Genomic DNA, 21,747 nt, shown 5'->3' with positions numbered 1-21,747 from the left:
TATAGACAACAACGTAGACTGAGGAACAGGGACAGATCCAGAGACATCTATACCACCACTCTCTGCTGGGGCTGTTTGACTGCTGGTGGCCTCTGGCGTCCTGGGCTCAGAGCTAATATACAAAGCCATACACATTTTATTCACATCAACTTCAGCCTCAGCCTCTGTCTCCCATGACCTCCAAGGCCAGCTTCATTCCGTGTGTCTGCGTCTCCGGTCTACCCCCTTACCCCCCGCCCCCATCCCCCCCCCCACCTCCCCCCCCCCCCCCCCACACACACACCCACCCTCGCCCGGCCCATTCCTTACGAGGAATAAATACCAGGCGCAGCCACATTCAACAGAACCTTTCCTTGAGGTCCTTTCGGTGAATGCCACCTGAAGGGGCGAGCCGCGCGGGGCCGAGCTTGGAGCATGTGCACTCCCACCTTAAACTTGACGCCCAACCGGTGACGCTTTCAGTCCTGGGGGGGGGGGGGGGCGCGGCTGATTGGTGGAGCGGGCGTCTGATTTGGCTCCTCCCACCACGCTCTGGGGTATAAAAGAAAGCAGCGTCTTCTTTGCAGAGCTTCTCAGCCCTAGACTTGTTGTCTTGGTCGTCGTCCTCGTTCTCCCAAGACAGCTTTCAGGAGAGAGATCTCGCCAAGAACCGATCCCGGGACATAGAAGCCGCTGGAGCACCTGGCTGGAACCTGGCTAGGCTGCTGATCAACTGAACGCTGTCTCCGTGTCATTTCTTCTTCGCCGACTCCGTCCACACGTTTGGGAACCCCTGGACCCGCTGGGCTTCGACCCCACCAACACGCGCGGCCGAGAAGATGTCTCCTACATGGCCACGCTTCAGTGTACCCGAAGCGCGGACGCGGTTCACGAAGTCTACCAGAGAAGCCCTGAACAACAAAAATATCAAGCCATTGTTGAATACCTTCAGCCAGTTACCTGGAACTGAAGATGAAAAAAAATGTACCCTTGACCAAGCTCTCAGAGGTGTTCTGCAAGAAGAAATTATAAACCATTCATCGTGTGAAAATGTTTTAGCTATTATTTCTCTTGCTATTGGGGGAGTAACTGAAGGTATTTGCACCGCATCTACACCTTCTGTATTGTTGGGAGACGTTTTGGAATGTCTCCCTTTGGATCAGTGTGACACAACATTCACGTTTGTGGAGAGAAATGTTGCTACTTGGAGATCAAATACATTCTATTCCGCTGGGAAAAATTATTTACTACGTACGTGCAATGATCTCTTAAGAAGATTATCAAAATCCCAGCACACAGTTTTGCGTGCACGAATTCAACTCTTTTTGGCCAGGCTTTTCCCTTTATCTGAGAGATCCGGTCTTAACTTGCAGAGTCGGTTTAATCTGGAAAATGTCACCGTTTTCAATACCAATGAGCAGGAAAGCACCTTGGGTCAGAAGCACGCTGAAGACGGAGAAGAAGGAATGGACGTAGACGACAAAGGTGAAATGGGTGATGACGAAGCTCCAACAACTTGCTCCATTCCAATGGATTACAGCCTGTATCGAAAGTTCTGGTCACTTCAGGATTACTTCAGGAACCCTGTGCAATGCTATGAGAAGATTTCATGGAAAACTTTCCTCACGTACTCAGAGGAAGTCCTGGCTGTTTTCAAGAATTACAAATTAGATGACACTCAGGCCTCAAGAAAAACGATGGGAGAATTAAAAACAGGAGGAGAACATGTATACGTTGCAAAATTTTTAACAAGTGAAAAGTTGCTGGGTTTACAACTGAGTGACAGTAACTTTCGCCGACACATTCTACTGCAGTATCTCATTTTATTCCAACATCTCAAGGGACAGGTGAAATCCAAAAGTTCAAAGGATGTTTTAACTGATGAGCAGTCACTCTGGATTGAAGGCACCACAAAATCGGTTTATCAACTGCTATCTGAAAACCCACCCGATGGAGAGAGATTTTCAAAGATGGTAGAGCATATATTAAACACTGAGGAAAACTGGAACTCGTGGAAAAATGAAGGCTGCCCAAGTTTTGTGAAGGAAAGAACATCAGATACTAAGCCGAGGAGAGCAGTACGAAAGAGAACAGCACCAGAGGACTTCCTGGGGAAAGGGCCCAACAAAAAGATTCTGAAGGGGAAGGAGGCGTTAACAAGCCTTTGGGATCCCTGCCCGGATAATATGGAAGCTTGTAAGTCAAACCCAGCAGGCTATCTGCCAACTTTGGAGGAATTCTTTGAAGAAGCCATTGAACAGGCAGACCCGGAAAGCATGATTGAAAATGAATATAAGGTTGTGAACAATCCAAATTATGGTTGGAGAGCCCTGAGACTGTTAGCACGGAGAAGCCCTCACTTCTTCCAGCCAACCAAACAGCAGTTCAAAAGTTTGCCAGAATATCTCGAAAACATGGTGCTAAAGCTAGCAAAGGAATCACCACCGCCTTCAGAAGAAATAAAAACAGGTGAGGGTGAAGACGAGGAAGATAACGATGCTGTACTGAAGGAAAATGAAAGCCCTGATGCTCGCCGAGACAGGCCTGTACCAGGGGGAAAATAGAGATACTTGCCCACAAATTGGGTGAACAATGGAACACACACCACAGTTGCGGGTTTACTGACTTATTTATTTATTTTTATTGCATTTGTGTCTGTGGGGCCCCGCGGAGCTGAGTCTGAGCGAGGCCTCCATCACTTCTTCTGGAAGGGATGGCTGAATGACCTTGTGCTCTCCTCACCTGCGCATCAGCAGTTGGAGGGCTGACTCAGATCAGCCCTCCAGAGTTCTTCAGGGCCCTTCCCTTCACCACCCTACAAGGACTCCGTTTCATTAGCTTTGTGCCTACTGCCCCAAAGAACAACTTCACAGTCGCCACACTGGCTCCATCGCTTTGATGAGTGACCAGTGACCGGGAGGGGCTAGGGCGGGAGGACAAGGAGGGGCACTGAGAAAGGGAGGTGACCGCTAATGGGTATGGGTGTAGTGTCCTACAGCTGGCTTCTCGCAGACAACGCCCCCGGCTGGACCTTCCCCCACCCCTCGGGTCTACCCACACCTGGGAGGTCCAGACACCTGGCTCTGCCTTCCCCAGAGAAGGTTGCGGAATGGGGTGCGGGTGGTGGGTGCAGGGTGGGGGTGGGGGGAGGCTTGCATTGGCGCTCCAAGACCAGTAGAGGGCGCCACCGGCCCGATGAAGTGATTCCTGGGGTTTGGGGAGGACTAGGGAGATGGGGCAGGTGCCCAAGGAGGCCGGCAGGGCTCCATCTCCACGCCTTGCGGGGCGGCATCGCCATTTTCTGGAGTGAAGAGGGACAATACATATTTAGACAGGCTCGGGTGGGACGGGGACAAGCCAAAAGGAAAAAGCCACAGTGAATCTCCTAGGGGTGGGCCACTCATTTGATAGCGGAACTTGTGCTCCCGTGTATGTGTGCGTGTGCGTGTGCGTGCGTGTGTGTGTGTGTGTGTGTGTGTGTGTGCGCGTCTGTGTGTGTAAATCCGCAGTCACGCACGGACACTTCTTGATTTGAATGGTCCGTCGGCATCCATGAGCACCCTTCAGCCCTGACCTTCTTGCAGACAGCGTGCCCCGCCCCCTGCTTGTCCTTCCTGGCTCCGGTTAAGTCCAGGCACCTGGCTCTGGCTGCAGGAGGGTGGCTTGCATTGGCGCTTCTCGACCAGCAGAGGGCGGGACGGGCTCTTGGGCCATCTTTGAGGGACGCTAGGCCCGGCAGGGTTACCTGAGAGGCCATCGCCTCAATGTGAGGAGAGGCTGTTTATTTGTCCTAAGTCAGGAGTCCAGGTCACCACACACCAAAAGTCTACAGGAGGCACACGAGAAACAAGTGAAAGGAACTCAAACAGAGCACTACAGAAAGTCCTCAACATACAGGACAAGAGAGCAGGAAAATAAAAGAGAAACAGAGGGCTCTAAAACTCAGAAAACCATAACAGCGCAAGCACCCTTAACTGGCGATACTCTCTTCAAGTATAAATACATGACAAGATCCAACTGAAAGACAAACGGCGCCCTGCTGGTGTGGCTCAGTAGGTGAGAGAGGTGGCGTCAGGCAATGGAAAGCGGAGGGCTCCATTCTGGGTCAAGGGATTCCGGGTCAAGGGCGCATAGGTGGTTGCACATACCAGGTTCTATCCTGGCTCTGGGCAAGGTGCTTGTGGGAGGCAACCAATCCACGATTCTCTCACATCACTGTCTCTCTGTCTCTCCCTCTCTCCCCCACTCTCTCCGTCTCATGTTCTCCTGAAAGTGGCTGAGATGCCTCCTATTCATTCCTCAAAGGGAGGGGCGGGCGGGGCGGGGCGGGTGGGGGGGGGGGCGGGGCGGGACGGGGGAGACCGGAGACGGAAACACACCGAACGAAGGGTGCCTTGGAGGTCATGGGAGGCAGAGGCTGAAGTGGATGTGAATAGAATGTGTATGCTTTTGTATATCTGGTTGTCGATCAGAGTGATTGGCGGCGGGGCTTTATTTTTTTATTTTATTTTATTTATTATTTTATTTTACTTTATTTTAGAGGAGGTTGCAGCGCGGGGTGGGGGGCGTGTGAGGGGTTGGGGGGGGGGGGTTGCATCGGCGCTTTTCAAACAGCAGAGGGCGGCGCATTGAAAGTCTGGATCAAAGTGTTTTTTTAGGAGGTTTATTTTTATTATTTTTATTTTTTTTAGCAAGTTTTTTTTTTTTTTTTTTTTTTTGAAAATGAGTAGGACAATGGCCGCAGTCACGCACAATACTCTGAGCATCTCCCAGCCTCAGAGGTAACCAGAGTCCTGGGAGCAGGGCCCCTACTGATCCATCTCGTCCGAGAGCAGGGTGGCATCGCCAGCAATAGACATGGGGTGCTTTCATTCCTAGGGCCGGGTGTGGCCGAGGTGTCAGCCGCTGCTTTTGTGCTGCTTTTGTTTCCGCCGCTCAGCCTCCTTCTCCTGAAGCCACTGCTCTGCCATCTTCCCCCAGTCGATGGCTGCGTGGCTGTTGAGCTTTGGCTGTTGCTGCCGCTGAGTTGCCCGGAGCCAGAGGAGGGCTGGGGCTGGGGCTGGGGCTGGGGCTGGGGCTGGGCAGACGGTGGGGTGGTGCTGGCCTGTAGCTACTGGTATAAAGAAAGAAATAAAATACAAAGTATTCTGTCTGTCAACATTTATTTGCTTTTTGGCCTCGCCCCGGATCAACCCAAATCACTCTGATCCACAACCAGAGACTAAGTCCGGGCCAGGAAAATATAATTATAAAATAAAATACAATACAATAAAGTAAAATAAATGAAATGAAATAAAAGTAAAATGAAATAAAATAAAATAAATAAAATATATAAGATAAAATGAAAAAATAAAATAAAATAATTAAATTAAATTAAGTTAAATTAGAAAAGTCCCGCCGCCAATCACTCTGATCGGCAGCCAGAGACCAAGTCCCGGCCAGGCCATCTGGTGGACCCAGCCTCTCTCTGTGTGTGGCCGGGTCCCCGCCAGAGACCAAGTCCCGCCCGCCCGTTTTGGTGAGCACAAGGTCATTCAGCCATTCATTCAGGAAGAAGTGATGGAGGCCTCGCTCAGACCCAGCTACGCAGGGCCCCACAGACTCGGACTAGTCATGCCCTCCCTCGGTAGGGCTAAGCTGTTTGCCTGCAGACAGATGGCTTCTCTCCCTAGGCTCCCACTCTTCACCCTGTTCAGAAGGGTACCCTCGCCCTGGCCCTCCACTTCTTCACCTCCAGCTTCCGGTCTTCCTGATAATTGACCCACTTATGCAAATTAATTTCACCTGCCTCAGCCTCAGTTTCCTCTTCCAGAAATGGATTAATGTAACCTACAAGGTGGCCCTGCTCCCACCACACAGGAAGCCCTCAAGGTGCCCTTGGCACCTGGGTCCCCCCAGGGCGGGGCCAAACCCTAATATCACATACACACACACACACACCCACACCCACACACCCACAACTGTGGTACACCTACATAATGGAATACTACGCTTCGGTAAAAAGGTAAGAAAAACAAAAAAAAAAAAAAAAAAAGAGAAGGAATTCTTGCCAGCATGGATGGAACTGGAGAGCATTATGCTAAGTGAAGTTAGCCAGTCAGAGCAAAATGAATACCACATGAACTCACCCATTTGTGGAATATAGACAACAACGTAGACTGAGGAACAGGGACAGATCCAGAGACATCTATACCACCACTCTCTGCTGGGGCTGTTTGACTGCTGGTGGCCTCTGGCGTCCTGGGCTCAGAGCTAATATACAAAGCCATACACATTTTATTCACATCAACTTCAGCCTCAGCCTCTGTCTCCCATGACCTCCAAGGCCAGCTTCATTCCGTGTGTCTGCGTCTCCGGTCTACCCCCTTACCCCCCGCCCCCATCCCCCCCCCCCACCTCCCCCCCCCCCCACACACACACCCACCCTCGCCCGGCCCATTCCTTACGAGGAATAAATACCAGGCGCAGCCACATTCAACAGAACCTTTCCTTGAGGTCCTTTCGGTGAATGCCACCTGAAGGGGCGAGCCGCGCGGGGCCGAGCTTGGAGCATGTGCACTCCCACCTTAAACTTGACGCCCAACCGGTGACGCTTTCAGTCCTGGGGGGGGGGGGGGGCGCGGCTGATTGGTGGAGCGGGCGTCTGATTTGGCTCCTCCCACCACGCTCTGGGGTATAAAAGAAAGCAGCGTCTTCTTTGCAGAGCTTCTCAGCCCTAGACTTGTTGTCTTGGTCGTCGTCCTCGTTCTCCCAAGACAGCTTTCAGGAGAGAGATCTCGCCAAGAACCGATCCCGGGACATAGAAGCCGCTGGAGCACCTGGCTGGAACCTGGCTAGGCTGCTGATCAACTGAACGCTGTCTCCGTGTCATTTCTTCTTCGCCGACTCCGTCCACACGTTTGGGAACCCCTGGACCCGCTGGGCTTCGACCCCACCAACACGCGCGGCCGAGAAGATGTCTCCTACATGGCCACGCTTCAGTGTACCCGAAGCGCGGACGCGGTTCACGAAGTCTACCAGAGAAGCCCTGAACAACAAAAATATCAAGCCATTGTTGAATACCTTCAGCCAGTTACCTGGAACTGAAGATGAAAAAAAATGTACCCTTGACCAAGCTCTCAGAGGTGTTCTGCAAGAAGAAATTATAAACCATTCATCGTGTGAAAATGTTTTAGCTATTATTTCTCTTGCTATTGGGGGAGTAACTGAAGGTATTTGCACCGCATCTACACCTTCTGTATTGTTGGGAGACGTTTTGGAATGTCTCCCTTTGGATCAGTGTGACACAACATTCACGTTTGTGGAGAGAAATGTTGCTACTTGGAGATCAAATACATTCTATTCCGCTGGGAAAAATTATTTACTACGTACGTGCAATGATCTCTTAAGAAGATTATCAAAATCCCAGCACACAGTTTTGCGTGCACGAATTCAACTCTTTTTGGCCAGGCTTTTCCCTTTATCTGAGAGATCCGGTCTTAACTTGCAGAGTCGGTTTAATCTGGAAAATGTCACCGTTTTCAATACCAATGAGCAGGAAAGCACCTTGGGTCAGAAGCACGCTGAAGACGGAGAAGAAGGAATGGACGTAGACGACAAAGGTGAAATGGGTGATGACGAAGCTCCAACAACTTGCTCCATTCCAATGGATTACAGCCTGTATCGAAAGTTCTGGTCACTTCAGGATTACTTCAGGAACCCTGTGCAATGCTATGAGAAGATTTCATGGAAAACTTTCCTCACGTACTCAGAGGAAGTCCTGGCTGTTTTCAAGAATTACAAATTAGATGACACTCAGGCCTCAAGAAAAACGATGGGAGAATTAAAAACAGGAGGAGAACATGTATACGTTGCAAAATTTTTAACAAGTGAAAAGTTGCTGGGTTTACAACTGAGTGACAGTAACTTTCGCCGACACATTCTACTGCAGTATCTCATTTTATTCCAACATCTCAAGGGACAGGTGAAATCCAAAAGTTCAAAGGATGTTTTAACTGATGAGCAGTCACTCTGGATTGAAGGCACCACAAAATCGGTTTATCAACTGCTATCTGAAAACCCACCCGATGGAGAGAGATTTTCAAAGATGGTAGAGCATATATTAAACACTGAGGAAAACTGGAACTCGTGGAAAAATGAAGGCTGCCCAAGTTTTGTGAAGGAAAGAACATCAGATACTAAGCCGAGGAGAGCAGTACGAAAGAGAACAGCACCAGAGGACTTCCTGGGGAAAGGGCCCAACAAAAAGATTCTGAAGGGGAAGGAGGCGTTAACAAGCCTTTGGGATCCCTGCCCGGATAATATGGAAGCTTGTAAGTCAAACCCAGCAGGCTATCTGCCAACTTTGGAGGAATTCTTTGAAGAAGCCATTGAACAGGCAGACCCGGAAAGCATGATTGAAAATGAATATAAGGTTGTGAACAATCCAAATTATGGTTGGAGAGCCCTGAGACTGTTAGCACGGAGAAGCCCTCACTTCTTCCAGCCAACCAAACAGCAGTTCAAAAGTTTGCCAGAATATCTCGAAAACATGGTGCTAAAGCTAGCAAAGGAATCACCACCGCCTTCAGAAGAAATAAAAACAGGTGAGGGTGAAGACGAGGAAGATAACGATGCTGTACTGAAGGAAAATGAAAGCCCTGATGCTCGCCGAGACAGGCCTGTACCAGGGGGAAAATAGAGATACTTGCCCACAAATTGGGTGAACAATGGAACACACACCACAGTTGCGGGTTTACTGACTTATTTATTTATTTTTATTGCATTTGTGTCTGTGGGGCCCCGCGGAGCTGAGTCTGAGCGAGGCCTCCATCACTTCTTCTGGAAGGGATGGCTGAATGACCTTGTGCTCTCCTCACCTGCGCATCAGCAGTTGGAGGGCTGACTCAGATCAGCCCTCCAGAGTTCTTCAGGGCCCTTCCCTTCACCACCCTACAAGGACTCCGTTTCATTAGCTTTGTGCCTACTGCCCCAAAGAACAACTTCACAGTCGCCACACTGGCTCCATCGCTTTGATGAGTGACCAGTGACCGGGAGGGGCTAGGGCGGGAGGACAAGGAGGGGCACTGAGAAAGGGAGGTGACCGCTAATGGGTATGGGTGTAGTGTCCTACAGCTGGCTTCTCGCAGACAACGCCCCCGGCTGGACCTTCCCCCACCCCTCGGGTCTACCCACACCTGGGAGGTCCAGACACCTGGCTCTGCCTTCCCCAGAGAAGGTTGCGGAATGGGGTGCGGGTGGTGGGTGCGGGGTGGGGGGGGGAGGCTTGCATTGGCGCTCCAAGACCAGTAGAGGGCGCCACTGGCCCGCCGAAGCGATTCCCGGGGCTTGGGGAGGACTAGGGAGATGGAGCAGGTGCCCAAGGAGGCCCGCGGGGCTCCATCTCCACGCCTTGCGGGGCGGCATCGCCGTTCTCTGGGTTGAAGAGGGGACAATACATACTTAGACAGGCTCGGGTGGGACGGGGACAAGCCACAAGGAAAAAAGCCACAGTGAATCTCCTAGGGGTGGGCCACTCATTTGATAGCGGAACTTGTGCATATTTTAATAGATACAGAGAAGTTCCACCACCTTATGACAGAAAAGCTTCTTATGGCTGGAGTGTTGACTTTAGAGACCCCTTTGAAAATGAGCATTACTGAAAGTGGGAAAGAATATACAGAGAGTGGTATGACAAATACTACACAGGTTATGCTGCTGGAGCACAGCCTCGAGCATCAGCAAATGGAGATAACTTTCCTCCAGAGAGCTTTTCACCACCTCATATCAGGAATTCTTCCCTTTCAAGGGGCCGCAGAGAAGTTTACTCGGGTGGACAAAGTCGTAGAAGTCGAAACATAGGTGGTAGCAACTCTCCAGAAAAGCTTTCAACAAGAGACTGCCACAATCAGAAGGATAGTACAAAGTCAAAAGAGAAGGAGAGCGACAGTGCTGCAGGAGATGGTAAAGGAAGTAAACATAAGGAACATCGAAGGCAGAAGGAAGTGAAGGCTTTCTAAACACAGAGTTGTTAGAACCTTCTGAAAAATCAAGAGAACCTACAAGTCCAGTGATGAGATCTGTCCCAGGGCCCCAAAAAACAAACAAACAAACAAAAAACCCCACAAACAAACAAACAAAACAAACTAATAAACAAACAAGACCCCCAAAAAACCCTCCTTAAAAAAATTTTTTTAAAAAAATAAATGCCCACAACAAAAAACAAAAGAAAGGACTCCTTAGAAAACACGGTGATCCAGCTTTTCAACGTACTGACGCTTTGGTAAGACCAGATGGCCAGGCCGGGACTTGGTCTCTGTGGGGGTCCTGGCCATCCATCCAGAGAGGGAGAGGGGCGGGGACGGGGGACGTGGGCGGGGCGGGGCGATAGACCAGATGGCCGGGTCCAGTCATAGTCTTTGGCTGTGGATAACAGAAATTGGGTTGACTGGTTCTGGGGCTGAAGAGCCCGTCCCGCCCTCGGCTGGTGGAGAAGCACCAATGCAACCCTCCCTCCGGGGGAAGGCAGAGCCAGGTGATTGGACTTCCCCAGTTCTGGGAAGGACAAGCAGGGGACGCTGTCTGCGAGAATGCAGGGGCTGAAGCGTGCTCATGGGTGTGGACGGACGATTCAAAGCATGGAGTGTCCGTGCGTGACTGCGGATGTGCACACCCACACGCACTCCCACCCCCACACCGATCCACCTAACGCCCCCCCCCCACGCACTCCCCAACCCCCCGTACCACACACACACACACACACACACACACACACACACAAACACAAACACACAGACATACACGGGAGCACAAATTCCGCTATCAAACGAGTGGCCCACGTCTAGGAGTTTTACTGTGCGCCTCCTTGGGCACCTGCCCCATCTCCCAAGTCCTCCAGAAGCCCCGGGAATCGCTTCGGCGGGCCAGTGGCGCCCCCTACTGTTCTTGGAGCTCCAATGCAAGCCTCTTCCCCAACCAAGACTCCCACCCCCTTCCTCAGCCTCCACTGGGGAAGGCAGAGCCAGGTGTCTAAACCTCCCAGGTGTGGGTAGACCCGAGGAGTGGGGACAGGTCTAGTCCAGTGCGATGTCTGAGAGAAGGCAGGTGTGTGTGTGTGTGTGTGTGTGTGTGTGTGTCGGGAGGGGGAGGGGGAGGGGGGCGTGGGTAGAAGAGGGGTGCTCTCAGATGCCATCCCACAGTGGAAATCCCCCAGTGCGCCTGTGTGGCTGCGGAGGTACACACATGGAGCACAATGCTCCAGCTTCGAGATTTCTGCCAAGTGACCCGCGTCTAGGAGATTCACTGTGGCTTTTTGCCGGGTGGCTCGGGCCTGTGGATTATATCTGATGCTCAGTGAGATTCTGATCACACCTTCAGTACAACTGACCTCTTTGGATTCAATGGTTTTGAAAAACAGACGTCATAGGGCACATCTGAAGGATGGCATCCTATTCATGTCCTAGAGTGGCCATGTCCCGCTGCCACCCAAGAGGTGGCTTACAAGAAGAGAAAGGAAATCCCTGAGAGGCCAGATGCCAGGGGTCACAAATCAAGGTGCGAGCAGGATCCCTTTCCATCTGGGGGCTCTGGGGAGCGTCTCGCCTGCCTCCACCAGCTCCTGGTGGCCTCTGGTGTCCTGGGCTCAGAGCTCGTATACAAAACCATACACATTTTATTCACATCCACCTCATCCTCTGCCTCCCATGACCTCCAAGGGCCGCTAGGTTCGGTGTGTTTGCGTCTCCCGTATCCCCCTCCCCCCTCCCGCTCACCCGCCCCACGCCCCTTCCCTTCGAATGCAAATGGGACCGATGTTTGCAAGGATCGTTGCCAAAAATAGAATCAATTGCAATGAATGAAGAGAAATGAGCACAGAAATAAGAAAAAATAACATAAAGTAAAATAAAACACCCCAACATTCTTCACGGGTCCCGGGTCGGAGGAGCCTGCACCAGAGGCGCCTGTCAAGCACACCAGGCATCGCAGCCACATTCAGGAGAACCTTTCCTTGAGATGCGCCACCTGCCCCACACTAAAGTTGGCATCACCCAAACATTGACGCTTCATTCCTGGGAGAGGCTGATTGGTGGGTCTCTCTGGCTCCTCTGACCACGCTCTGGGGCTATAAAAGAAGGGGCCGCAGCGCTTTGCAAGGTCTATCATTCGCAATCCTTCTCAGCCCTGGGCGCCTCTGAACGCTGTCTCTGTGTCATTTATTCTTCCCCGAGGAGTCCGTGTCCACACCTTTAGGAATCCTTGGGCCTGGAACCCAACATCTGGTGCCCGCACAGGAACAGCTCCGGCCCCGCGCGAGAATTGAAGGGCCGGCGTACTTAAGCATGGGCTCAATCCAAGGCGGATTCCAGGCCCGCCATGGCCGACAAAGTCAACATGTCTCTGGACGACATCATTAGGCTGAACCAGAGCCAGCGGGGCGGCGGCGGCGGGGGAAGGGACCTAGGCCGGGACCGAGGCCAGGCCAGCTCCCTGGGAGGCCGCAGTGACAGAGCGCAGGGCGGTTCCGGAAACGGGCGGAGCTCGGCTGAGGCAGGAACTGGCTGGCGCCCTACAGCAGGCCGAGACAGCTTCCCGATGAGTGGCAACACGACCGCTTCTGAGGGGCTTGGGCAGGGGCGCCGGCCTGGTGAGGGGGGGGGGGGGGAAGCTGCTTCTGTCCAACCTGGCCCTCTGAGTGTCCGACGCTGACGTCCAGCAGCTGTTTGCGGAGTTAGGGGCTCTGAAGTGCAGGGAGCCGGTCCATGCTTGCTGTTTCAAGGGACCTGGCATATATGGCATACTGTTCTTAATATGTTTGCTCACCTTCTTGGCACTATGTGTTTTAACCAAGGTCTCCTCTCTGAGAAAGGTTGTTTCCCCAGGTAGGGATTTTCCCCTGAAGTTAGGGAGGGAATAAAACCTCTTAACTAAGTGCCAGGCGGGTAATTAATCACTTTAACTAGGAACAATCATGCTTAAGCTACATAATCTTTACTCCCTGGAATGGAGATAAGAAACGCCCTAACCTTTGGAGTAGAGATTGATAGGATTGGAATCAACTGGTATAAATACAGATGTAACAACACAGAACTTAGAAGACAGAACCAAGAGGCACAGAACCTAGACCAGAACCTACACAGAACCTAGAGACAGAACATGGCAAAAGATCCTGCACAGAAACTGGCCTCAGAACCTAGAGACAGAACCTAGTGAGAGAACATGGCAAAAGATCCTGGACTGAACCTGACTACAGAAATTGGCAAGAGAACCTGACTAGAACCTGGTGACTGAACCTGGCTGGAGAACCTGGAGAACCTAGCAAGAGAACATGGACACAGAATCTGGCTGGAGATCCTAACCAGAACTTCGCTGGAGATCCAGACCAGAACTTCGCTGGAGATCCAGACCAGAACTTCGCTGGGGATCCTGAACAGAACTTGGCTGGAGATCCTGGCTAGACTGCTGATCAACTGAATGCTGTCTCCGTGTCATTCCTTCTTCACCGACTCCATCCGCACCTTTGGGGACCCCTGGACCTGCTGGGGTTGGACCCCAGCATCTGGCGCCCGAACAGGGACCCCTAGGTAAGCCCCCCGCACTCGGGACAGATAGGACTCCACCATAGGAAGAGGGTGGATAGTCTTCGCCGACTCCGTCCACACCTTTGGGAACCCCTGGAACAGGATTCCCCTAGGTAAGCCCCCCCCCATTGAGAACCCCCACACTCGGGATGGATAGGACTCCACCAGGGTGCCACAGACCCACCCTATAGAGGATAAGTAGGGTAAGAAGGTGGATAGTACAGAACTTAGATTGAGAAGATGTGCCATACTGAGTCCAAAGAAAGAAGACACTGTATTGATTCTTAGATTGAGAAGATGTGCCATACTGAGTCCAAAGAAAGAAGATTCTGTATTGATCTTTAGATTAAAAAGATGTGCCATACTGAGTCTAAAGAAATAAGACTCTGTATTGATCTTTTAACACATATGCTTGCTAGCAGAGGAATTAAGGTTACTCCCAGTCAGCTGGAACATTTTATACAGGAAATACGTCCATGCTTTTCTGAGGAAGGAAAGGTGCCAGAAAGGTAAATGTAGAGGCATGGAAGAAGGTAGGCCCAAAGAGCCTTATCCTTAACCCCACTGCAGCCTTTCCACCCTGGGAAAGTGCAGGATTGGCAAGTTCTCCCTGGGGTGATAGATCAGGACTCAGGTAATAGCGGAAAGCGCCAATCCTACTCTTAAAATGGATAAAAGAGAGCCTTTGGGGTTTTTCTTTTTAATGCTTGCTTTTAAAAAATAAAAAAGGGGGAATTTGCCGGGAGCCGGTCCATCCTTGCTGTTTCAAATGACCTGGCGTATATGGCATACTGTTCTTAAAATGTTTGCTCACCTTCTTGGCACTATGTCCAACCCCAGCAGGTCCAGGGGTCCCCAAAGGTGCGGATGGAGTCGGCGAAGAAGGAATGACACGGAGACAGAATTCAGTTGATCAGCAGCCTAGCCAGGATCTCTAGCCAGGATCTCCAGCCAAGTTCTGATCTGGATCTCCAGCGAAGTTCTGGTTAGGATCTCCAGCCAGGTTCTGTGTCCATGTTCCCTCGCTAGGTTCTCCAGCCAGGTTCTGTCCAGGTTCTCCAGCCAGGTTCAGTCACCAGGTTCTAGTCAGGTTCTCTTGCCAATTTCTGTAGTCAGGTTCAGTCCAGGATCTTTTGCCATGTTCTTTCTCTAGGTTCTGTGCCTCTTGGTTCTGTCTTCTAAGTTCTGTGTTGTTACATCTGTATTTATACCAGTTGATTCAATCCTATCAATCTCTATTCCAAAGGTTAGGGCGTTTCTTATCTCCATTCCAGGGAGTAAAGATTATGTAGCTTAAGCATGATTGTTCGTAGTTAAAGTGATTAATTACCCACCTGGCACTTAGTTGAGGGGTTTTATTCCCTCCCTAACTTCAGGGGAAAATCCCTACCTGGGGAAACAACCTTTCTCAGAGAGGAGACCTTGGTTAAAACACATAGTGCCAAGAAGGTGAGCAAACATATTAAGAACAGTATGCCATATATGCCAGGTCCTTTGAAACAGCAAGGATGGACCGGCTCCCGGCACTGAAGAAGGCCGGTGTCCACTACGACTGCTCTGGCCACAGCCTGGGAACAGCCCACGAGCACTTTGAGCTGAAGGCAGACCCCTTGAAGCCATGAAATAGTACAATGGCGTCCCTTTGGATGGCCGTCCCCTCAACATCCAGCTCTTCACCTCACAGATAGACACTGAGCCCAGGCCGGCACAGAGTCTCAACAGAGGCGGGATGACTACACACCGAGGATCTGGAGGCTTTGACGGTGGCACTCCGCACTGGGAGTCGCGCCCACGGGGGCAGCGGGTTTCAGGCAGGCGCACCGACTGAAATTAAAAGCAACAGATCTCTGCGGAGGAGTTGGATGTCCTGCGGACGCTTCCAGCGCGATAAGGGACACCAAAAAGTTGGACGCCCAGATGGACGCTTACGACGCGATGATGGACACCAGCTAAAGCATGAGCAAGTCAGTCAGTGCTTGCGTGGAGCTAGGCGCCTGGACGTTGTCTGGCACTGCTTCCCGAGGGCGGGCTGGAGGGGACCTGTGGCCAATTGTGGAGTTGTTTCTTCTGTTTTAAAATAGGATTTAGAACACATGTAAAGATTTTTCTTTAACTTTTATTTCATTAAAAAATTCTGAAAAAGACCTGTTTTGTACCTAGTCATATTGGGGATAAATTTTACTGGTTGCTGTCGTGGAGGAGGTGGCGTTTTGACCTTGGCCATAATAAACAGAATGGGTGTAGAAAAAACAAACAAACAAAGAAAAAAACTCCTTCCCTCCAAAATAAATAAATAAATAAATAAATTCCTCAAAAACAAAACAAAACAAAAAACTCCTTAGAAAATACGTTGATGCAGTCTTTCAATGTTCTGACGCTTCGGCAAGCCCAAATGGCCAGGCCCGGACTTGGTCTCTGGGCGGGGGCCTGACCATTCATCCAGAAAGTTAGCAGGGAGTTGCGGGGGTGGGGCGGGGGGGTGTAGGGAGGGTCGACCAGATGGCCCGACTGGGACATAGTCTTTGGCTGTGGATTACCGAGATTGGGTTGACTGGGGCAGGGGCTTGGGGCCGAAGAGCCCGTCCCGCCCTCTGCTGGTCGAGACGCGTCAATGCAAGCCCCCCTCCTGCAGCCTCCTCTGGGGAAGGCAGAGCCAGGTGACTGGACTTCCCCAGTTCTGGCTGGACAAGAGGGGGGAAGGACAAGCAGGGGACTCTGTCTGCGACAAGGCAGGGGCTGAACGGTGCTCATGGATGCCGACGGACCAATCAAAGCAAGAGTGTCTGTGCATGACTGCGGATCTACACAGTCAGACCCAAGCACACAAGCACACACACACTCCCACACCCAAACCCATCCACCTATCCTCCCCCCCCCCCCCCGTACCGCACTCCGCTCCCCCCCGCCCCCTCCGCCCACGCACACACACAGGGGTGCACAAGGTCCGCTAACAAGATATCTGCTGAGTGACTCACGCCTAGGAGAGATTTACTGTGGCTTTTTTTCCCTTGTGGCTTGTCCCGGGCCCACCCCAAGCCTGTCTAAATACGTATTGTCACCTCTTCGACCCAGAAAACGGCGATGCTGCCCCGCAAGGCGTGGAGACGGAGCCCTGCGCACATCCTTGGGCACCTGCCCCTTCTCCCAAGTCCTCCCCAAGCCCCAGGAATCGCTTCGGCGGGCCAGTGGCGCCCTCTACTGGTGCTGGAGCAGTGACGCTTCCAGTCCTGGGGGCGGCTGATTGGTGGAGCGGCGGCCGGCTGATTTGGCTCCTCCCACCACGCTCTCGGGCTATAAAAGAAAGCAGGGTTCCTCTTGGCAGAGTTTTCTCAGCCCTAGGCTTGTGGTTGTGGTCCTCGTCCTCGTTCTCCAAAGACAGCTTTCAGGGGAGAGATCTCGCCAAGGGGAGAGATGCTGCGAAGACCCGGTCCGGGGACATAGAAGCCGCTGGAGCACCTGGCTAGAACCTGGCTAGGCTGCTGATCAACTGAACGCGCTGTCTCCGTGTCATTCCTTCTTCGTCGACTCCGTCCACACCTTTGGGAATCCCTGGGCCTGGACCCCAACATCTGGTGCCCGCATAGGAATAGCTCCCACGCTGAGTGGGAAGTGAAGGACCGGCGTGCTTACCCACGGGCTTGACCCGGGCGATTCTGGGCCCGCCTTGGCCAACAAAATCAACATGTCTCTGGACGACCTCATTAGGCTGAACCAGAGCCAGCGGGGGGCGGGGGGGCGGCGGGGGCAGGGACCTAGGCCGGGACCGAGGCGGGGCCAGCTCCCAGGGAGCCCGCATTGGCGGAGCTCAGTCCGCTGCATCCATGAGCTGGGGCGGAGGGCCCATCCTGAACGAGGCAGCCCTCATCCGCAGCACGGCGGGTGGCCGAGGCAGGAACAGGCCGAAACAGCTTCCCCACATGTGGCAATAGGGCCTTTTTGACAGCGGCTTCCGCAGGAGCGAAGGCGTGGTGACCAGGGGAAGCTGCTGCTGTCCAACCTGGACTTCGGAGTGTCCGACGCGGACATCCAGCTTTGGACTTCAGCTCATAGAGCTTATCGAGATCCTGTTTCTTCCTGGAGGCATGAGGACCAAGACCAATCAAAGGCAGCAGGTCTGTCTCCCCATGATATGCGGAGACTGCCCCAGTGAAACGATCCTCTCGGCTGAGATAGGAATTCTTTGAATATGACTTCTTACAGTCCTTGTCTGTCCAAATGTAGGGCTTGGAAATGTCAAGATTCTTCTTGAACTGACGTCTCTGGGTTTTGAGTTTTGACTTCTGCTCTTCTAGGGATTGTCTTTGGGTCAAATGGGAACTTGAACAGTCAAGAAATCCTAGGTATGGCAATGATGGCGATTGACATGGCATCATCAGGGTTCCAGAGAGAGTGTGGTCCTCAGTGAAGGCTCTCATCTGGTCCCCATTAAGGGTCCCCGTCTGACCCCCATCGAGAGTCTTGTCACTGCTGTGTGTTGTCACCTGGCCCCTAGTGAAGGTCTGGTTCCCAGTGAAGGTCAGTGGATAGCCCCCTTTAAGAGCTGTCATCTGGCCCCCACCGCAGGTCATCTGCCCTCCATAAGGGGTCTGGTTTCCACCGAAGGTCATCTGGCCTCCAGAAGGGGTCTGGTTTTCACCGAAGGTCATCTGGCCTCCAGAAGGGGTCTGTTCCCCTCCGAAGGTCATCTGGCCTCCAGAAGGGGTCTGGTTTCCACCGAAGGTCATCTGGCCTCCAGAAGGGGTCTGTTGCCCTCCAAAGGTCATCTGGCCTCCAGAAGGGGTCTGGTTTTCACCGAAGGTCATCTGGCCTCCAGAAGGGGTCTGTTCCCCTCCGAAGGTCATCTGGCCTCCAGAAGGGGTCTGGTTTCCACCGAAGGTCATCTGGCCTTCATTCCTGGTCTGCTTGCCAGATAACTGAACTAGATACTCAGCTGTGGGATCCATCATTTCATCGAGCGCAGTCAGGAGCCACTGTGTCTGGAGGTAAGGTCAGCTGGCAAGCAGTTGCTGGGTGCAGGGCCCAGCACTTATGGATCCGTAGCCAGATGCGCTGCGTGGCTATTGGCCCCTTCGCTTGCCATGCCCCTCAGGGCGGAGCCCAGCGCATGCTGTAATTCGCTTGGGGAACACGGATGCATGCATGGCCTGACGTCGCTGTTGCAGTCCTTCCCCATGTTCCCACCATCAGGGGAAGCGTTTGACAGGGATTAGCCACCTCTTCCTCCGCACCGTTCTACCTGGTCGACTCTGTGTCTGTCATCAGATGAAGCAGAAACTGCGTGAGACTATCTTTCGCATCTTTGTATCCCCATCTTAGCACAGGACTTAGTGCACAGGGGCTAAGAGACTTGAACCACTCTTTATGTGCCAGGCCCTGTGTTAAGCATTTCCATCAAATCATCTTATTCATTTCTCATTACAAACCTCTGAGGGCAGGAAGTGGTTTGGTTTGTCCATTCGTACAGATTAAGGACATGAGATTGATTTTAAAAATTCTAAAAACTTGCCCAGGTCACGCAGGAGATGTCAGAGCTGAGCCTGAACTCAGGTCTGTCTTGAGCCAGAGCCGGTGGCCCGAGTTGTGAAATGGTCCTGACCAGCACGAGTCAGGATGGGTCAGCATGTGCAAAGGCCGTGTGGCTCTTTTAATGACGGAACTAGTGCAGGAAAATTACCACCAAGTGATCTCATGGTTGTGTGTGTGTTTTTACCTTTAAAATATTATCAGCTATGGGGGGAGTTCAGTAAATAACTCTGAGATGTGTCACACAAGTGAAGAACTTGGTTCTCTGACATTGTTCTTTCTCTGAAGGCGGTAAAACAGTGCCTTTTCCTTAGAGTTAGACTTGCCACCTCAGGGCAATAAGGCGATTTAACACCCCTCAGCTCAGCAGCAGTGTGGGGCAACCAGGCACAGGGGCCGAGTAGAGGTGTGTCCCGCTGTTCAGGAGCTTGCCCACAGCCTGGGCACTGAGTACTGTTCCTTAGGTGGTTATTCTACTTATAGGTTCCCTCAGGGCAGGCAACCCCTCTCCCGTTTGTGTATGAGTCGCTACAAAAGGAGCTGGTTTTTCTAAAGGTCCTTCCTCCTCCTCCTCCTCCTCCTCCTCCTCCTCCTCCTCCTCCTCCTCCTCCTCTTCCTCCTCCCCCAACTCCACCTGTCCTTCTGTCTTTTCTTCCTACCTTCCAACCATTACCTACTACGCATTTGCTAGAGCTTCTAGATTTGGAGGATACGGTGGGCAATACGATGAAGTCCTTGCCCTTGTGCTGCTAATGTTCTGGTGGAGAAGATTTCCTTCCTAGCCAAAATGCCCTGTGCCATCACCACAGGACTCTGAAGAAGAAAACCTGTCTTTAATGACATCCCTGAGGAAGCTAGATTTTACAGACCTGTCAGTACACGGGGGCATTGCTTGAACATGACCCATGAGACAAGCAACAACCACCTTTGGCTTTATCAATACCTTGAGCCTGTGCACAGCTCCAAGAACCTCAAGGTTTATGCCACAGAGGGAGGAAAAAGCCACGCTCATGTCATCGATAAGGAGAACCAGTGTACAAAACACCAAATGACAGATCTCTGTAGGATTGTCATCCTGAGGACACTTGTCAAGCAGTTTCCCACAGGAGTCATCTCACTTAATTTTTGGGTCAGCATCTTGGCTAAGCCGATTTTATAAATGATTCAAACTATGTCTCAGTGGCAGGAAGTAGAAGCAAGAAACCTTCACAGTGCCAACTCGGGGCAAAGAAGATAAAATCTCTCTCTCAGAGCGATGGGTCCCTCCTCACAAGTGAAGGGCACGTGCGAAGGTGTAAACAGGGTGAGCCTGGCTGCTGTCTAAGATGTTATTCACTGAAAGATGCTAGCAGTTTGGGCTCAGGGAAAGGAGGAAAAACAAAGACGCCTGGGAGCTAAAGCCATGCCTATACTTCATAACTTTGGTTTTATGGAGAAACAATCTACTGAAGTTGAAAGTTTCCCCTAAAACTGGGTGTAAGTTGACAACTGGGGTGTTCCAGCTGTTGAATTTACAGCCTTTCAGCTCCAAATCCACCCTTCACGGCCCTGCTTGTGATGCTGAAGGTGGACCTTGGGGACGCCTCCTCCGCCAGGTATCGCATGATGCTGGGATTTGTCAGGGAAGGCAGGTGGGCGCTGCAGGAGCAGGACAGGAGGCGACTTCTCTTCGGGGTTCTGGCACCTTTCCTTTCTTCCTGTTCCTGCAGCACAGAGGACCTGCTGTGGCGCTCACCTGGATCAGTTCAGCATCAGCTTCCAGGTGGTTCTCAGGAGGCCCTAGAGCCCCAGCCAGCTTCCCAGCTGGACCCCAAAGGTGCCCATAGCATTTATCAGCACCTCACTGCTAGCGGAGGGCTACAGCCAGACTCTCACTAAGGTGGAATCGCCACTTTAAGGGGAGAAGACCCTAGTCCACATGAGTTCCTTCCTTGGGAAGCCTCTCTCAGTCCAAGGCAGTAGCTGCTCCTTGTGTCTGCTCTCCCTGTAATCCTGAGAGTTTCTTAACCCATCATAGTAACACATCCTCTGCTACTAGTTAATAGTTCTTCCTATTATACTTTCGCTCTTCAAATTACTGGTCATTTCTGTTTTCTGGCTGGCTGGACCTTGATTATGATACTCATATTCAACAGCAGTGTGTATTTATGTTCACCAAAAGGCAAGTACAAGACATTTCTTAGCCCTAGCCAGGTTGGCTCAGAGGATAGAGCATAGGCCTGCGGACCAAAGTGTCCTAGGTTTGATTCTGGTCAAGGGCTGGTACTTTCATTGCAGGATAATCCCTGGCTCATGCCCTGGTCAGGGCTCACACAGGAGGCAACCAATCAATGTGTTTCTCTCACATCGATGCTACTCTCTGTCTTTCCACCTCTCTTCTAATCTCCCTAAAAGTCAATGGGAAAATATTCTTGGGTGAGGATTAAGAAACAAACAAACAGCCCTGACCGGTTTGGCTCAGTGGATAGAGCATCAGCCTGCGGACCGAGGGGTCCCAGGTTCGATTCTGGTCAGGGGCATGTACCTTGGTTGTGGACGCGTCCCCAGTTGGGGGCGTGCAGGGAGCGGCTGATCGATGTTTCTCTCTCATCGGTGTTTCTGGCTCTCTATCCCTCTCCCTTCCTCTCTGTAAAAAATCAATAAAATATATATATTTTTTTAAAAAGAAACAAACAAAAATTTCTTAGTG

General features: G+C 51.8%; 2 protein-coding genes across 2 annotated transcripts; both read left to right on the top strand.

The window, feature by feature from the left end:
* Positions 1 to 818: 818 nt before the first annotated feature.
* LOC132232524 (THO complex subunit 1-like) lies at positions 819 to 5,739 on the top strand. Its single transcript, XM_059691907.1, is given in 3 exon segments — positions 819 to 2,532; positions 2,535 to 2,591; positions 5,717 to 5,739. Coding segments are annotated over 3 exon segments (1,794 nt in total).
* A 1,195-nt stretch (positions 5,740 to 6,934) lies between these two features.
* Positions 6,935 to 9,819, top strand: LOC132232523 (THO complex subunit 1-like). The gene is given in 3 exon segments (XM_059691906.1): positions 6,935 to 8,648; positions 8,651 to 8,707; positions 9,767 to 9,819. Coding segments are annotated over 3 exon segments (1,824 nt in total).
* The last annotated feature ends 11,928 nt before the right edge of the window (positions 9,820 to 21,747 follow it).

The sequence above is a fragment of the Myotis daubentonii genome, chromosome 4, assembly GCF_963259705.1.
Source record: "Myotis daubentonii chromosome 4, mMyoDau2.1, whole genome shotgun sequence".
NCBI classification, from domain to species: Eukaryota; Metazoa; Chordata; class Mammalia; order Chiroptera; family Vespertilionidae; genus Myotis; species Myotis daubentonii.
This window is presented reverse-complemented; position numbering and strand designations above follow the sequence as displayed.